The sequence below is a fragment of the Sinohyriopsis cumingii genome, chromosome 3, assembly GCF_028554795.1.
Source record: "Sinohyriopsis cumingii isolate HCF-2022 chromosome 3, ASM2855479v2, whole genome shotgun sequence".
In the NCBI taxonomy this organism is placed as follows: Eukaryota; Metazoa; Mollusca; class Bivalvia; order Unionida; family Unionidae; genus Sinohyriopsis; species Sinohyriopsis cumingii.
The window spans coordinates 114,101,153-114,120,095 of NC_142963.1; the positions used below are offsets into that span (position 1 = coordinate 114,101,153).

Genomic DNA, 18,943 nt, shown 5'->3' on the forward strand with positions numbered 1-18,943 from the left:
CTCAACAATATACACTTATATGTACCAATCCGTGGTTCTCTAAATAAAGTAAAATATAACATATGCCTTCTCTGTTTTCACTACAGGTATATTTCCCATTTAATGTGCATCGATTTAAGATGGTAACTGAGCCAATGAAGCACATATTATACTGCCCGCATTTACTACCTACCAGCTCCCACCACCTTTTTTTGGGGTACATTCATAATTTTCTTCAACTAACTGACCTGGTTGGTTGTAACACAGATCGGTCTATAATACAGTCAGGTTTTATGACTCCCAATTACCATGTTATTGCGGGGTCACACTGTGTATATATATATATATATATATATATATATATATATATATATATATATATATATATATATATATGCACACACACACTCTCACTCACACACACATACAGCAAGAGCGAGAAATATGGTATATCTTTATTCATCAAACAAGAACATTTCTCAATCACGATTATATCTGTTTGGCATTGGGCAAATTTTTCTCCATCTATTTCAACAAAGTTGTAACATTAATAATAGAAGATAATGGAATTTCTTTCATTTCAGACAAAGCTGAGTACGTAACATGCCAAACCGGTCCAAATAACTTAACTTCGGTGAATTGCTTAATAAGTGCCAAATTACCAATTGTGAATCCATCCCATTTCTGAACTTGTGACTGTATAAAACAAATGACACTTCACAAATCTGCAGATTCATTCAGTGAACAGGTTATAATATCTTGCCTTCTTTTCTTAAGCCTGGAATATTCTTTGCCATAAACACTAAACCCATGTTTATACATCTTCATTTTCATGAAACATTTAACATCCTTGACAGTTATCCCAAATGAAGACACCACAGCAAACTCTTGGTCTGTTAAATGTCTTCACTGAATAGATCCAATGGGGCGTATTCCATCTTCAGTCTCATCCTCATTGAAATGTCTACTATGCACACCCGCAGTTAACTCATAATATAATGCAACCAAATCTTCGTACAAACTTCCTGAAAAAGGTATCATACATAAGGAGTCGCCTTTAACATGCATATAATATTCATCAGTTGCATCTCAACCCCTTGAGTCCCATGTATATGTTTAATGATATATCCATTTAAGTCTTCAAAGATGAAACAATTGTAAACAAATAATGGTCCAGTTTGTTTCATCAAGTCAACAAGATGCAGCAGTTGATGTAAATTTAGTAGTAGGTATCAAATTCTGCAAAGCTTTTCATAATTTTCCACAAAATGAAGCAAACATGGCTGAGCAACTTGCAAATCACATTCTGAAATAAGTTTCTTTCAAAACTAAATAAAAGGCTTCTGCAAATAAACAGAAATGATCAAAGCACTCATTATTAAGAACATTCTTCAAAATAGCCACACCCCAATAAAGCAAGAAATTTCTAAATTAAGAGGATTTTCAACATGACAGATTATTAAGACTTCTGGGAATTTGTGCTACAAATATTGCTGGATAAATATATTGCAAGGCAATATAAGTCTTTAGATTTTTTTGTTTTGTCAAACCACAAGTTCAACATCTGTTTCATAATCCCAAGACAGATGCCATGTATAAAATCAAGGACACAACTATTAATCACATCAAAATACTGTAGGTACATAAACTAAAATGGTTCCGTATGACCATTACAAGTGTACTTAATGACATTGTTTGCAATATTGTTTTTTAATACAATTTCAACATCATTTATGACCATTTCCTTTGTGCTTGGTGTACCTTTTGGGTTCTTAACATCAAAAGGACAAACATGGCAAATGCCACCAGTGTCAAGTTTATGTTTCACCTTCTGAAGACAGAACCAACAACTATAATCTCCATTATATTGTGTACAGCTGTAGACCATGGTACGTGTCAGTAAAACACATTTGCTATTAGAAGGATTACCATCAGAATCATTAAAAGATTATGGCCATGGGTTTCCAAATTCTAAAGTTCTTTAAATCAAGGTTTTAGAAATAACCACGTTTGTGGTTTTCTGCTGGATATCCAAAAACCATAGAATACTGAGTCATGGTGCATCTTTCTTTGGGATATAGGAAGTTCATTAATCAGCGTGTAAACTGGCCACATTCCGACATTTGAAGATTTAAAGAGTGGCACACCATCAGTATTCACTGAAAATGACAAGTTCTTTTTGTCATTTAAAATACCATCTTCATAAAGTCTCTTGTACATTTTCCCATCATATATATATATATATATATATCCTTCAAAAAGCCTTTGCTATTTTCTCTTTAATGTTTGAATCTGTGTCCTAACAGCAAAACTAAATTCAGGATTTTTCCACAACGCTGATAGTTGTGATATCAACTTTAACTGAACAGAATATGCCAGTGATCCAGAACAAGTTAGACTTTTAAAGCAAGTTCGACACTCCTTTTTCTGCCTTACCACAGCTAAATAGCAAAAATTACAACGAATGATAATGTATTTTAGGAACCATATCTGCTGTGAAGTCAGAATGAAATTTCCTCATTTGCTACATTGTTCCCATTAACTTGTGATCATGAGGCATGTTACAGGCAATAATTCTAAGCATATATGATGCTGCTTCATCAGGCATTCTAAATCGAATTAGAAAACAACAGATTAAAAGTATTGTCACTCTTAATGTGTGTGTGGATCCACTGTAAAATTCATCTGATTCCATGTTTGGTTTACATGTCTCAAAATTAGTCTTCACATCTTTGGTTTTAGCTGTTGAGGAGTCAAAAATCTCTGTTAAATGATGAAGTGTATCAGCTTCCTGGCTCCATACATCAAAAACATCATAATCATCATCAGCAGCAAGTGAAGCATAGCTTCTTTCCTTAAATTCATTTTGAATTATCTCAATCAATTCATCAAACTTGACATCAAAGCATCATTTATTACTGGCACATATTCTGGGTTCACTGCATATGATAATGAAGTTCGATTTATCTCATTTGTTCCTTCAATGTTTTCAGTTTCTTTTGTTTCATTGGTGCTTTGTGCAAAAGGGTTCTGAACTCTGGGTACAAGTTGGAAGTATATTTTATTTCCTAATTATATCATCTTCATCTTCAAGATAATTAAAAGAATTTTCAACTTCATTTGCTTCTAAAACTACTTGCAGTTCTGAACTGGAAGCTTGTATGGTCTGAAATTCAGTCACTGTTGCTGTCTCATCCTTAAAGGATTTTTCTTCTATTAAGATATCATATTTTGAAAATTACTTGATGAATGCACAGTAAATGCCAATTTTTGGGGCCCAGATTAACGGCATCTAAAGATTATGTCTGATCGAATTTTGGTAAATATAAATAGTGTTGACTGCTTATTATGTTTAAGTAAATAAGTAAATACTTTCTGTAGACATCTGACATGTGTAACAGCAGAGAAAAGGTGAAATACAAATATTATTGTCATTTAATTAAATTCTAAAATTCATTCTCAAAGTGTTTCCATGCAGTGTCAAAAAGCATCAACCAAGGTAAACCATAACATATACACCTGTGTCAGTAGATGGTTAATTTTAGCACCTGTTAGGTCACGATTGATCGTTCATAAAAAAATCCTGTATGTAGGCTTTGACCAGTTGCAGCACAATGGTTTGAGGCAATCGGGGGAAATTAATGTGCCTCAGTGATGATCCTGCTTTGCCACAGAGAACAGTTTTTATGTAAGTTATGTGCACTCCCCTTCCTCCCCCTTCCTAAATTTAGTTTTTATGAAGAACTCTCCCTGATTCAACAAGTTGAGGTGAAATACTATGAAAATTTCAGCTAAAAAATAAAAACCCCAATTCGCTTGGAGTCTATTGCCACTTGCCACCCCACCCCTCCCCTCTGCATGCTGCCAATAGCTAAACTACAGAACACCTTTGATTGAATCATGGTCTTTAACGATAATCCTAGGCAAGTAATCAGTACTTATCCTAGATTTAACAAAACCCACTGTCATTATCTTGCCAGCCATATAATTACTTATGGCCTATTAATGATGGGTGGGTAAACTATCACTGCGTATGTATGTGTGTGTGTAGGTGTGTGTGTGAGACACAGAGAGAGAGAGAGAGACTCAACATGCCCTTCTACGATTGTAGCCATTGACTCCTTTAGGCAGGTTAGAAAGAATGCAAATATATATTTCTGAAAAAAAGGTATACATTTTTTGCATTGCCAAATGGGCCATTACATGCACATATGGGCCATATATATACACTTAAAAATATAGGTCTAAATTATAAATCATAAAAAACTATACTTACACAGTTTGAGTTTATTTTTAAATATGGTCTACTTCGTTTTTCATTGCATGGTTCCATTGGAATTGTTTGTTGATCTTTCTTTCCAAAAGAAATGTTATCACCCGAAGCAACTGTAATTTCCCAGCAGCTGACTTGACCTAGTTTACTGTAGTTTTCAAGGACAAAAGCAACTTTATATTGTGATCAACATGTACATGCTAGAGGAGTGATGCTGACACTTCTCTGATTGGCTGATTTACAGAATTAGCAGAAAAATCAAACTTCAAAAGATGGCCGTCCAATTCCAACTGGCTTCCAAAGTGAGTTCCATGGATCACACTTTATAGTTTTCTTTCAGTATGACAAAAGTTTACAATGTTTACCAAAGGCCAGTTGGTTTGGCCAAGTGAGAGCGATAGCACATGGGTTTCTGTTTAAAACTTCTCTGCTGGACAATGAGGGATTGGAACAGATAACTGATCAACCATGTCGGGCAGATCATTTTCTCAGGCAGTAAGTATTATTATTATTATTATTATTATTGTAGTATTTGTATTAATAATTTTTAATTAAAAACATGTTGTTCATCATTTCGTATGGGGCTGTCCATTTAGTACTTATGAATGGGTGGGTGGGCGTGAGTAAAACTAGTACGTACGCATATAATAACAAACTAAATTGTAGCAACTAAGGGTAAAACATTTGCTTTAGCAAACAACAAACAACCTATACTATAGGGAAGGTGGGCAAATACTATCTGGCTATAGTATTTGTCCACCTTCCTGTTTGTACCTGCTGATTTTAAAAATGAAAAGCATCAAGGATATAAAAAAAATGCATTAATCTTAATCACTGCATTCATCTTATATACAGACACCCACATTTGTCTTTTTTTCCATATGTGTCAAGCATCAGCCAAACAAAAGGTCGGGAGTGTGAAACATGTGGCTGCATATCCAAATTTTAAAAAAATATATTTTGTTGTATATTTATGTTCAAACTTTCTATTAAACTCGCTTACCCATTTTTTTATGTGCAAACTTTTTTATGACTCCCATCCTCAGATGGGCAGTTGAGCTAGTCAATTTATAATTTCTAACATCATTATCGCCGGGGGACACCTAATACAATCAACTTTAATTGTCTGCATTTCAAAGCAAATGGAAGCTCTCTATATAAAGAAGCTAACAACTAGACTGCATGCTCACTGTCCTTCTCTGGTTTCTAGAACAGTATATTAGTCAAAAATAATTGTCATTTGCAGCCAATATTTGCATAAAATTAGGCCATGCAACAGTGGGGGAGGGTGGTGTCAAAAATGGCTGATTATTTTGCATACATGCAAAATGGATGGCCTCTACTGCCCTCCCAAAGACATAAAAACTCATTAGTCATTCATATTTCCACATTCAAACGTAAACCTGTACATAGGACCTAGAGATTTTCTTTTATCTCATGATAATTTATTCAGTTCAATTAATATAATAGATATAATAGGGATTTTTGTGGGTTCTTTTTGTTATGAATCCAAGCAAGCGAATTTTGTTCTTGGTATTTGAGAGCTGAATATATTTCTTCAACCACCATAGGTTTCATTATAGCTGACATACTGGTAAAGAGTACAGTTAATATACAAGACCTCTTGGAAGACGGATGCAGAAGGTTGTAGCTTCAATACCTGGCCGAGTCATACCAAAGACTTACAAAAATGTTACCACAGCTGCCTCGCTTGGCACTCAGCAATAAGATGTTAGTGTTAGGATTGGCTGACCTGGTGTCAGGATAATGTGACTGGGTGGGACATCTAGCTACATATCTGCGGCATGATGCCCCAGTGCATCACTATAAACTGTCACACTGCAGACATTGTAGCGATGTGACTGAAAAATTGTTAAAGATACTAGAAAAATCCAAATTACACACAAACACACACACCTTATATTTGTCAGTATTTTTGTTTTGTTTTGTAGGTTGTTACACTCGCAAAAGTTTTTTAACCAAGCTTTGGAAGAAGTGGACATTACCAAGGTAGACTGTGAAGAGAAGTTAGAATACCTTTCAGTGGAAATGCAAACCTCAGGAAAAAGGGGTGCAAGTCTGAAGTTAGAAAGGGTTGCTGCAAAATGACGCTACTTGTGAGTGCAAACAGCCCAAATTGAGGAAAGGGAAAATTATGAGTCAAGAAAAGCACAGCCTGAAACAGAAACCAGTTAATACATAACCCCTGAAGCTTTCTGTCATTTTTGCCTAAAAATCGAGTAGGAAACACACTCTGAAAGCTATTTCTGAATAGACTCGAAAACACCAAATCCCCGGTCATCTTTCAATAAAATACTGCCTAGTGGTGTTAGAAACATCTATTTTCGTTGGCTATTTGACTCATGCATGAGCAGAAGGGTAAAAGTTGGACCTCTTTTTTTGTTTTTTTGCTTAACGGAGCTGTTGTTTTTGTATGAAGACCAAGGGCAAATTTTGGGTTAAAAAAAGTCAGGTCCAAAAATGAGGTTTTTCTATCTGTATTTTGTAGTGCAACTAGATATTCCAGATTATTTGGTATCATTATAGAGCTACATCTGTCTACCTTTCCATAATACCACCCACTTTAGTGTATCATGCATGACCATGACGCTACAGAGCTCGGCAGTAGGCTACTACCTCCTGCCCCGTAAAGTCGTCGCTAGGGGTTAATGTGTTAAGAAGCTTGATGCCATAAAAGTTGCAGAAATTATGGCATTTGCTAATATGCAAAGTGGGAGCCCAAGTCCAATCACTCCTATAGATCAGACTCTGGCTGAATCAAACAAATCAAGATCTCTAGCAAAGTCAACTCCAGCAAAACTGACATCTCCAGCAAAATCAAATTCTCAATTCAAATCTTGAGCACAGATTAAGTCTCCAGAAAAATTAAGATCTCTTGCAGTCAAGTCTCCAGTAAAATCCATATCTCCAGCCAGGTCACCTGCAAATTTCATGTTAGTCCAGTGACCAGCAAAATTCAGCTCCCCTGCAAATACATCAGAAAAATCCAAATGTACTCCATCTAAATTGCCATCTAAATCAAGATCTCCATCCAAGTCAAGTACTTCAGAATTAAAGACTCCAAACAAATCTCCTGCACAACCAAGCTCAATATGTTCAGTCAAGTCACCTGCAAACCTGCAAAGTTATCCAAATACACCTAAAGCAAAGAAATCTTTAGCAACCTAGTATACAGTGACAAGATCTGAAGAAAATGCAATGGGTTCAACCAGGAATGCATCATTGATAGCACAATTATAGATAGCGATGACCTATATTCAGCTATTTCAGCAAGATTTATAGCTTTTTGAACTCAAATGATTATCTTGACATGGATCTTCGAAATCAAGATGATGGTACCAAACAAAATAGTAGTAGTAGTAGTATTTCTGAGGGAGAGTATGGCTTTAATCAGGCTAATAATGCTCAAACGAGCCAGTTTGATAAATCTGATTCACAGGGCTCAAGAAAAAATCTCCCATACCAAAATGAAATGCAGCCCAACCAAGACAGCAATGTTGGTAAGTACGTTTGATGCACATGCTTGCTTTATTAATTGTTACAGTAAAATTATTTTATTTGGCTGTGTGCAGTCCAAAATTAACAGCTTTTTCTGACTGAGTTCATACTGTTGAGGTGTGACAGGCACCATTTTAATTTTAAGTCACTTTGGCATGATATGATTTAAAAGCCAGAAAGATCTGAATGAGTTCATTTTATGATCCTGAATTGTGCATTATTTGTCAATCATAATTTGCTACCTACTTGATGGCTTCTGGCAAAAAGAGTGGCCAAGTGTAATCAAACTCTGTCATTATCTTTCTTGAGCAGCACACCAAATTAATATACTTGTGTTTATTGTTAAAAATCACCATTCTCAACATGATTTAACCAATGCAGACATCATTTTGGTATGAAGGCCCTTTAAATGTGTAAACATTTTGAAAGCTCTTTACATCTGCAAAAATGACATGGTTAACTTAATACTGAATTTGGATACTATATTACTAACAAAAAAAAATAATGTAAAATTGCACAATTCACTATCAACAAAATTTAATAAAATTTGACCTCTTGCTGTATGTAAATTATTAGATTATAACATTAGATAATTTGATTTAAAAAAAAACTTTAAATATTTTATTTTGTTAGATATTTCCATGTAATACATGCTGTCTTTCAAAATAGCAACTTGCATTAAATTTTTCCATGTTATATCAAGAACTTGACCAAAAAACAACAATGTGGTGTTGTTGGTTTCATGTCAAAAATGGTTTCTGTACTTGGAAATGTCAGCAACCAGAAGCCCATCTCAATGCAAGGCCCTTCAGTTTCAGGTTTCTCAACTTGTAGTACTGCATCAGCAATGGAGGTAAGAACTGTTTAATGTATATTCTACAATGAACACTCTTCTTTTCCTTTACAGATCAAATCCAGTTATTTAGACCAGCAGAATGATTTTATTGTCTGTTATCATATGTGTCCCACTGAATAGTAGTAATTGCCTAATTGTAATATAGTTTGCCTCCTACTAGTATTTGCTTATTTATATTCTAATCTACACATTCTTTGAGGACCCACACAACTTCTGTCCTTTTGCAAGAGCTGGGCCATTTGATGGTAAACTACATTACACTTCATAGCTATTCATTCCAAAATGACTGACATAATTCTGCATGTTTCAGCAGGTCATCAACAAAATCACTTTTAAATAAAGACACTGTTATCTGTTTTTGACACCTGCTTAACATGTGCAGCCACTAACCAATCACACAATATGTCAGCCATGACAATAATGAAATGAACATTAGGTAAATGCCTATTTTCTCTTAATAACTGATATGGATAGCAAAGAAAGTCATATTTGTCATCAACTATACATGACATCATTTTCTCCTCATAAAATGTGCAGTCTTGTAACATGGCCATTTACATAATTTTTGTTGTGCATTCATTTCACAAACTTGTTTTCAAGATCTGCACTAAGAAATAAAAGAAGTTTACATTTCCTAATTTAAACCAGTGGAAAGCATTGTAATTTATCTGTTATACTATTTTTGCAGAGAAAAGTTCCTCTTATTGTCGACTAGGATGATCCTGAAAAGTTTGATGATGTCTGAGTAAATCCATCAAAGCTAAGGACAGCAGAAATAAAGTGCCTAACTTCCAAGGACCCATCAAGGATGTTACTATATAAGGTGGCAGACCTTGTCTTCAGCCAGGAAGAATATTTTAAGTCTAAAGAGGTTACAGGTCTAGACAAGCACAAAGAAGAAGCACTTAAAGGTACAGTGTGACCACGCTATTACACGGTAGTTGGGAGCCATAAAATCCGACCGTGTTATATACCGAACCATGTTATATGCAACCAAGTCAGTTAGCTGAATAAAATGTACCCACCCCCCAAAAAAATGTGTGGTGTGTGTGGGGGGCGGGGGGGATATAAATGCGGCCGGTAAAATACGTGCTTTGTTGGCACAGTTACCATCTTGAATTGACGCATATTAAATGAGAAATACACCACTAGTGAAAACAGAGAAGACATAATATAATAGTTTACTTTATTTAGAGAACCATGAATTGGTACATATATGTGAATCCTGTTTATATAAAAATGTCTAATGTATAGCATGAATAGAGTGTCAACAACATGTACACACCTGCAAACCTCATCATATATATTGAATCCACAAAACAAGTGATTCCATTGAAAATATGCACACACAGCTTTAAAATATTCATAAATTTTTTAACAGGTCATATTGGTCTGAATTCAGTGGAAAAACATAGCACAATCACATAATGAATGACGAAGCACATTTACTTTAAAGTACGTTCCAAGTCGGTAAAAGTTAGTTTGCGTTTTAAGCTGCTGTTGGCATAAACCTTTTCGCTACAAAAAGTAAACTTTCACAGTACAGTTAACGTGTTCCAGTCACGTTGAAAAATGCAAAAATCCATCAGATTCCATCACTTTTATTTAAGTTTGGTACTAACTTCCTTTGAAGAAAAGTTCTTTCCTGTTATTGAAAGATTGTAGTCGGCTTTCTTTGATGAAGGGTGCATGCGCTATTGAAGTCACCACTAAGAACAGTTTTGGAGAACCAAACGAATGCCCATTTCTTATTGTGGAGGCAACATCAAATAACTGTATTGCATGATTGAGACTGGTATTTTTTCCATTTGCTAAGTACGTTTTCATAACAGTCGGTGCTTCAAAGGTAATCTGTTTCCTTTGAAATTTCAGCAAACTATTTTATCTGGGTACATTTTTAAAAAGAAATTGGCTGTCGTTCTAGTTACTGTCCCTCCATGCCTACTGAATAAACCAATAAGATGTATTTTTTTTTTTTTTTTATAGTTTTTTTTAAAAATTTGTGGTAGCAGTGTGATGCTGCCTTCCACGCATGCGTCTGAAAATTAACAAAGGGTCAACGGACAATAGAGACACACGTGTTCTGATGACAGGGATTATTACAGAAAACTTGAGCATTCTGAAGGCTTTAATTCTGAGTGAAATGAAGAGGAATTTACTAACCATCAACCTACAAATGTCAGTCTTTGTAAATATATTAATTACTAGCGAGAGGCCAAAAATCCGATGAAAGATAGATTACAAGACAATGCCTCGTCCTGTTGATCTCCGTTACCAGAAATGTCAACAACAAAAAAGCGGATATTTCACAACAAACAGAACTTATGCTAGATGTCAGGATAAGCGGATTATGATATAACAATGCACTGTTTGTCAGTATGGACAAAGAATTTGTTTATGTAACAACAGATAAATTTCAATGCATTTTATATCCAGTTTGTGGCTTCCTTATGGGGCCTCTGAATTTCTGCACTCCAAACCAATGGTTGTATATAAAAGTTTAAACAGCTAACAATGTCACCAACAAATAAAAAAGCCACATGGTATGTTTTGCAGCCAGTAAGGAAAAACAATCCAAGTTTGTTACATTGGCGAAGACCTACGCGATCCCAGAATAAACTTTTTAAGTGTTTATTCTTCTTACTTTTAGAAGAATAAAAATACTTTTTCATGTACAAGAAAAATACTTTTTCATGTATGAGAAAAATACATATAAAATTTCAGAAGCCAAGCCACGATCGTATTGTATTATTCATATGCGATCTCTTCCCAAAAATGATAAGCAACTTTTGTTTTTTTTGTACGTTTTAAGATTTTTTTTGTATATTTATATGAAATTTCGGGAGCCACGCCACGACCACGTTATATCCAAATTCGCGTTATAACGGAGTGCGCTATAGCGGGGTCACACTGTATTTGAAAATACATACTTGTGAAGCTTTTTAGGTTAGAATGTTCATATATAAATCTTCTTATAATAGTTTTTTTTCCCTTCCAACCACCACAAATAAATCTACTGCAGGGTACAGTATCAATATAAAGGTTACATAATTGTTTATAAAGTTAAAGAACTGCATGTATTGAGCTTTTACACATGAATTCTATATCCATATAAAAGATTAGAACCACTATTTCCAGAACTACATCGTATATGAAACCACGTAACATTTCCAGTAAAATAAATATCCATTTAAGCTGTACATCATATGAGAAATAATTATATGTAAACATCTTGCATATCATTCATTTTACCACTGAAATTTAAATTGTTCTCTTTTATTTTTCAGAATACCTACATAGTAAATATGCATCAATGGCAATAGATCCTGTGACACCAAAGGTGTATACAACAGCACTACAGAACAAACTTGGAAATATAAGGCATACTCAGAAGCCTAAACTGTCAAAGGTTTAAACTGAGAATATATATACTTCATCAGAACTGTATGCAGTGAGCATCACAATGTGTTGCCCCTGCTTCTAGAACCTACACCTCCACTTTGTGACACTTTTATCATTTTTCCAAAATCTGATCGATCATTTTCTTCATTATGTAATTATTTTGCAAATGTTGCTCCTGATTTTATATATTCAAAATTGTATAGCAATTAAGCTTGTACTACAGAACAATTATAGCACATAATTTGTATTTCCTATATTTAGCCCACTGATTACCATTTTAAAACCATTTTTATGACATCAATAAAGATGTAAATCATTATTTGAACCATTTTTATTCCATGTTTTGTTCTATTTTTATGACATCACTTCAATATTCTTTGAATGTTACTTACTATCCATTGATTTTGCCACATTTACCATTTTTTGTGACTTCCAGAAATGGTCAATCTCATTTGAATTTTTTGGCTTAAATCCATGGTTTTTCAATGCTTTTCTACTGGTATTTCAATGGTTTTTCTATGGAATATCAATGGTTTTCTGCATTCTTTCTTCCAGTTACAAATCTAAGCCAAAAAATGGTGAATCCTTGGATTTTCAATGGCAAGAATATAAATGGAAGTCTAATGGCATTTCAATGCATTTCTTTTTGCTAGAAGTAGGTCCATAATCAATGCCAACATAGTGCAGGCCATCTACATAAGCTGAATGATACAAGAAAAAGCAATCAGAAATACAAAGACACTATTAATTATATGCCCAAGATGACTGCCAGCTGATGATGTACATACCTACTTTCCTTTCATATCATATTGAGTCTTTTATATGATACTTATCTCCTACACATAGCTGCCAACCTTCCAGGCTCACAATTAGTGAAAATAGAAATAAAAAGTCGTGAATTTGGATAAGAAATAGTGAAAAATACCATGACAATAACTCCATTCATTCTGACCGTCAATACTACACTATATCAAGTTCACAATATAAAACAAAACCACTACATATATGCAGAAATATTTATTATTAAGACATGATACTGTGGCAGACTTGAACTTCCTCAACTACTTGATCGTAAATTTGTTTTCTAAACAGTTCAGACTTCTTGCCTGCTGGTTGATCTTGGTGACTAAAATTGCTGACAAATTTTCTGCAGCTAAGGAGGCCCTAAAGTCTGTTTTATTTTTCCTCACTAGAGAAAATACTCTTTTATTGTCACTGCTGCTGTAAGGAATGCACAGGAGCTTCAGCACTTTTGGTTCTTCCACAGGAAAATTTGGAAGCAATTTTGGAGTCTGGGAACATTTGTCAGAACAAATGTTTAGCATGGTCTCCAGCTGAAAAAGGTAGATTGTGTTCGACAAGAAAACTCACAATAATGCTTTAGCGTTGGTAGCCTGCAGGTCTTCCACCGATGGCTTAAAATATTCCAGAGCAGAAATCTGCTAATTCTTAATTTTCCCAACTTCTACATGTTTTTTGCAACCGACGTGCTTCTTCACATCATCTCTGCGACGGCACACTGAGTGCAAAAAAGCATGATGAATATCAATGTTTAATGGCAGAATGCACTGCCAATTTTTGACATATTCCAAATTAAACTTCACTTTTTGATTAATACATTTCTTTTTCCTTGGTGGTGAAGACATTTTCAAGATCTTACATGCGATGCTGAACGGTAACAGTATTGGTGACGCATGTGTGGAGCGAAATTCCGATTAGGCCCCAGTTTCTCTCAAAATCATTTGTAAAACTACTCTTATACATATAGATTAAAATATGCTAAAGTCCTTGCTACCAAGCCAACTGTACTAATCAGCTGCAGATCTACTAATATCGTGACCATCAGTACCGGACCGTTTTGGCAACTGCGAATATCATGACTAGTGCTTAACGGGAAATCAGTTATTTTATTAAAGATTTAAAATAATTGAGGACTGGAGAATTCGTGAATTTTTGGCTTGCGGCATAAATCTGTGAATCGCTGAAAAAGTCGTGAAATTCACACCAAATTCGTAAGGGTTGGCAGCTATGCCTACAGCATAACAAATCCCCGTCATGGATGATATCACATTGTAACAACACACTGCTTTGTCAGATATTTTGTACTTAAAATGATAATTTTCAGCAAATGTAACTTTCTTTGACAATAATATGTTTAGGTGTACTGGTAAATTATGGGCAAAAGTTAAAGCATCAAATTACTTGGAACTTGGTAAAGACAACAAGTAACATGAACACCAGTATCTCTATTCATCCAATTCTGTCCTCTTGGCTGTATACATTAGAGCATGGATTTGTAGAAAATTGTTTTAACATGTTTGCAAATATCAGACATAAAATAATATGCTTCTTTATTTTCCTGCCCAGTTAAATATTTATTTACATATAAAAAATAAAGCAGAATCTTATAAAGTCAAAACATGTTTGGGCCAAAATATTTGGTTTTGGCTATTTATAGTTAATGGAGGTTGCAGACATGGAGATATGCCACACCAGGACTGAGCTAGTCTCTCAAAGTGGTGCTGAGATTTGAGTGATTGATGTTGCACTACCAAAATTTGCAACCTGAAATGGGTCCGCTTTTCAAATATCCTTGACCACTTTCAGATCCAATCCAATCCAACTCAACCAACCACTCATCAACTTTTCAAGTCTTATTTAATACAAAAGAAGCAATATAAAACCTGGGACAGTGCAATTTATAACAATTTACAGGGTCTTAGAAATATTTTTTGTACTGCTTTGTCTCATTTATAATATAAATCCTGTACCATACCTGCCAGGCAATTGCTTCATTGTCAGTTACTGTTTGCAGTTGTGGCAGTACAACAAAAGTACAAATACTACAATAAACATCATCCTCTTATTAGTAGATTGTGTTCACGTACAAAATACCATTTGAGGAGCATCATCCTCACATTGGTACATTACCTTTCATGTGTAGTGGTGACTTTTCTATCAACAGTTTCCAGTTCTAGTCTCTGGGATGAACTCAAGTACTCTTCTAGTGCACTCTTTTCAAAAAGTGTTAAGCGGTAATTGTCCTCATCACTCAGTTCAAGCTCTGCAGAAAAAAAGTACAATAATTTTATGAATATCTTACAACCAATATGTATGTCAATGTGTTAAAAACTAATCTATATTAAATATTTCCTGATCCCTAGATTAAGCTTCCAAATTGCAGAGAAATGGTAGTAAATGGTTCAGCTATAATGAACTTTCCTTTCTGTTTAGATCTGAAAGCTAAACAAATTACTGCTATTCATCAATGATTTTATTTGTACATATGTCTCTTTTTTTCTTTTTTCATCAATCTCCATTTATTGTTTGTCTTTGTAAGTATGCATGCATGTATATACTGTATCAAGCTCTGGAAACCCTTGTATATGACTAACATGTCTGATGGTAATAATATTTTGACTGACTGTAAAATAGTCCTGATGGACATTTCTAATTATGAACACAAATCTCTATCTTCTTCATATATTTAGCTTCACAAATGCTAAAATAATTTTAAACTTGATCCTCATCTGACAAATCAAGCAAATTTTCCTAAGACAGGTGTCAAACTACCTTGAGAATAGGCCACAAATGCTTCCTACTCCCGGCTTCACTCTTTCACCAATAATTTTGATTAAGGTATAATACACTGTTGTATCCAAGTGATCCCATCGATATTGCTGGTATGAACCTGAATCAACATTACACATTGTTGACATTTCTATAACAGTAACAGTAAGTACTATATTATGGTTTTGCTCCAATAAAAGTTATGACATAGATAACAATAGGTAAGTAAAAATGGAGAAAAACAAACTATCCAGGTTTTGCGACTTGTTCACAGTTGCAGTCAAGAATTAAATTATTGCAAAAGATCAAAGGAAAGAAAAAGCATTTTCATTTTTCCTTGCGTTATCATGGATCTTGAATATGAACAGCAAGCAATAATCATCATGACTACGAGAAAGAGGAAGGCAGTGTGAAAAATTTTAATCCGAAGAAGTTTCAGCAGCAAATGGTTTGATCTGATCACATGACTGCAATGCAGCAAAACACTGAATTCAATATTTTGCAAGTTGTGTTCAAGCAGAAGAACAATTGTCTCAGTCCAGGTTTTTCCGATTTTTTTGTCAGCCCTTGTCATACATGCAGGGAGTAATTAAGACATACATTCCTCAAAACTCAAAACATGGCAGAACACAAACTGACACTTGTTTGATGAAGTGACAGGGTTGGCAGGTGAATCCGAGACAGAGCTATTTCAAAAAGCTTATTCTCCAATCACCAAGTACAAGTCCTAGAATATGTTCTGTCAGCTTAGTGAATTTTAAATTTATTACAGAAAATACTTTGAATATTATTAGTGAAAATATATATAGACTTCCAAGGGTTTTGATTGCAAATATTCTATCACCAAGTGATGAGACCCAAAGAAGGGTCAAAATAGTCATTGGTGCAACAAAAGTAGCACACAAGATGAAAGATGCCTCTCAAATATTACAAAACATTATTTCGAATAATACATTTAATCTTTTGAAATGTTTCAATTACGTACCTTATTGGCTGTGCAAATTCTAAGCTGGAAGTTAGACATTTTAGAGAAGAAAAAAGTTCACACTGGGGCAATGATCTCAACTTCCAGCTTTTCAAGTTGAAATATAAGAGATACTGCAATTACATAGTTGCTTACTGATTTATGGCAGTAATATTTAGTTTTATTATGCATTGAAATGACTACAAGTATATATAACTAAACAGTTGGTGGAGGCTTTAATATGGTTATGTTAGTGGCTTTGACCATCCACCAATTGTGTTGAAAATCAAATGTACAACATCATATCACCAATTTTCTGAACCTTGGTTTGTATGTATGTATGGCTGGAAGTATGCATGCATGCTTGCAGGCTCGGCTAATGTAGGTATGTGAGAATGCTTGCCAGTAGCTTAGCATGAGTCGGTGGTTCTCATCGGAGTTTTCTTCCACAAGTTATATTGGCTGTTATGTAAAGCCCATCCTGCACTGAGGGATGGTGTAAAATCCAAAAAACATGTATGTATGTATGTATATGTGTGTGTGTACGTGCATGTACAGTGTGAATCTGCTATAGCTCGCTCCATTATAACATAAATTCGGATACAACACTGTTGTGGCATGGCTCCCAAAATTTAATATACAAATGTTTTCTCATACATGAAATTTGTTTTTCTTTTTTAAAAGTTCAAAAAAGTAACATGTAAAAAGTTTATTATCATTTTTGGGGGAGAGATTGAGTATACTTTCTAATACAAGACATGTCATCTTGTACAATTTCATATCTATTTTTCTCATACCTGAAAAAAAGTTTTTCTTCTTAAAAGCATGAAAAATAACATGTAAAATATTTATTCAGGGATCATATTGGGCATTGCCAGTGTTGGAAATTGCAGTTCATATTCCTTACTGGCAACAAAAATATACTAACTGGCGAAAGAAATTCTGAGGTATTATGAAAGGAAGCTGCAAACTTGATATAAAATGCACCAGAACTTATCTATTGCAAGATAAAAATATTCTTTGTTCATGTTGATGAACCATCTGAACAGTGCACTGTTATACCATAATCCGCTTATTCTGACATCTGTCACGAGTACTGTATGCCATGAGATCTCATCACCTTTATTATTTTAAAAACATTTCTGGTAGAGGAGATTAACCACAAGAGGCACATATTATTTCATAATGGATCTTGTGGATGCCACTAGTAATTAATATATTTATTCTGAATGACCTCTGTATGTGGATGGTAAGTAAACTTCCTCTTCTTTTCACTCACAGAATTAAATTCTTCACAACACTCATATTTTCTGTAGTTATCCCTGTCTGAACACTAAATGTACTTTTGTGTATTCATCGTCTGTTGGCCTTTTTAAAATAAAAAAATTCTGATGCATGGATGGAAGGCAGCAACACTTCGCCACCAGAAATGTCATGAGAATCAAAAAAACACAACAACAATAAAAGACCTGAAGATCTTCATGTTGGTCTGTTTAACTATAATCGACCAACTTTTGATGGCAGGAAAAGTATATAACTGCTACAACTGACCAAACAATGGCCAATTCCTTTTGTTTGTAAAACAAATACCCAGAAAAAAAGTTTTGCTGGAACTTCAAAGAAAACTGATCACCTTTGAAGCACCAATTGTTCTGCATAAATACTAAGCAAACAAATTTTTTTTTTACAGTCTCAATCAACGTTCAACGGTTATTTGATATTACCACCACAAAATGAAACATACATCTATTTGGTCCAAAGCTGTCCTTTAGCAGCAACTTCAATAGCACATGCACCTTCCAACAAAGAAAGCAGACTACAATCTTCAATAATAACAATTAACCTTTCATCAAAGGAAGTCAGCACCAAACTTAGATAAAAGCAACAGAATCTTACACTCTATTTGCCGGCCTATAAGTCGATGTCGTGTACAATTCGAATCAACAAATTTGGCAAATTTTCTATCCTTCATACTTATATAAGCCAATGCTGAATATAAGACGAGGCCAGATCAACACCTCAGATTGTGTCTTTCACCTTGTTCCAAGAACATTGCGAATTTTATCCTACCTTTAACTCAGGAACCTTTCCAGTCAGGATCACTAAATGTAACTAAAAGTACCTAATTTATTTCACAAGAAGTATTTTAAACATATTATGTACTTTAGGTACATATAATGACGCTAACCCAAAAATTTATTGAGTTATAGATAGGACAAAAATTGCATGTTGGAATTAAATTATAATAACTTCATGTTTCATAAATATTAAAAGTATCATGTATACTATTTCAGATTACCAGTAATAGGGAAATTACATCATTAATACTAAAATGCATTTTCCAGGGTGGGGGGAGGGGAAAAGAGATAGAGAGAAGGAT

At 34.4% G+C, this 18,943-nt stretch overlaps 1 protein-coding gene across 1 annotated transcript in view; it reads right to left on the minus strand.

Annotated features, from left to right (window-relative positions):
* Positions 1 to 18,943, minus strand: part of LOC149803618 (transient receptor potential cation channel subfamily M member-like 2) — a 185,715-nt gene that overhangs the window by 13,836 nt on the left and 152,936 nt on the right. The window contains exon 23 of the mRNA XM_089953967.1: positions 14,961 to 15,093. Within this exon, the coding sequence (XP_089810093.1) occupies positions 14,961 to 15,093 (133 nt within the window). The remainder of the gene's footprint in view (positions 1 to 14,960; positions 15,094 to 18,943) is intronic.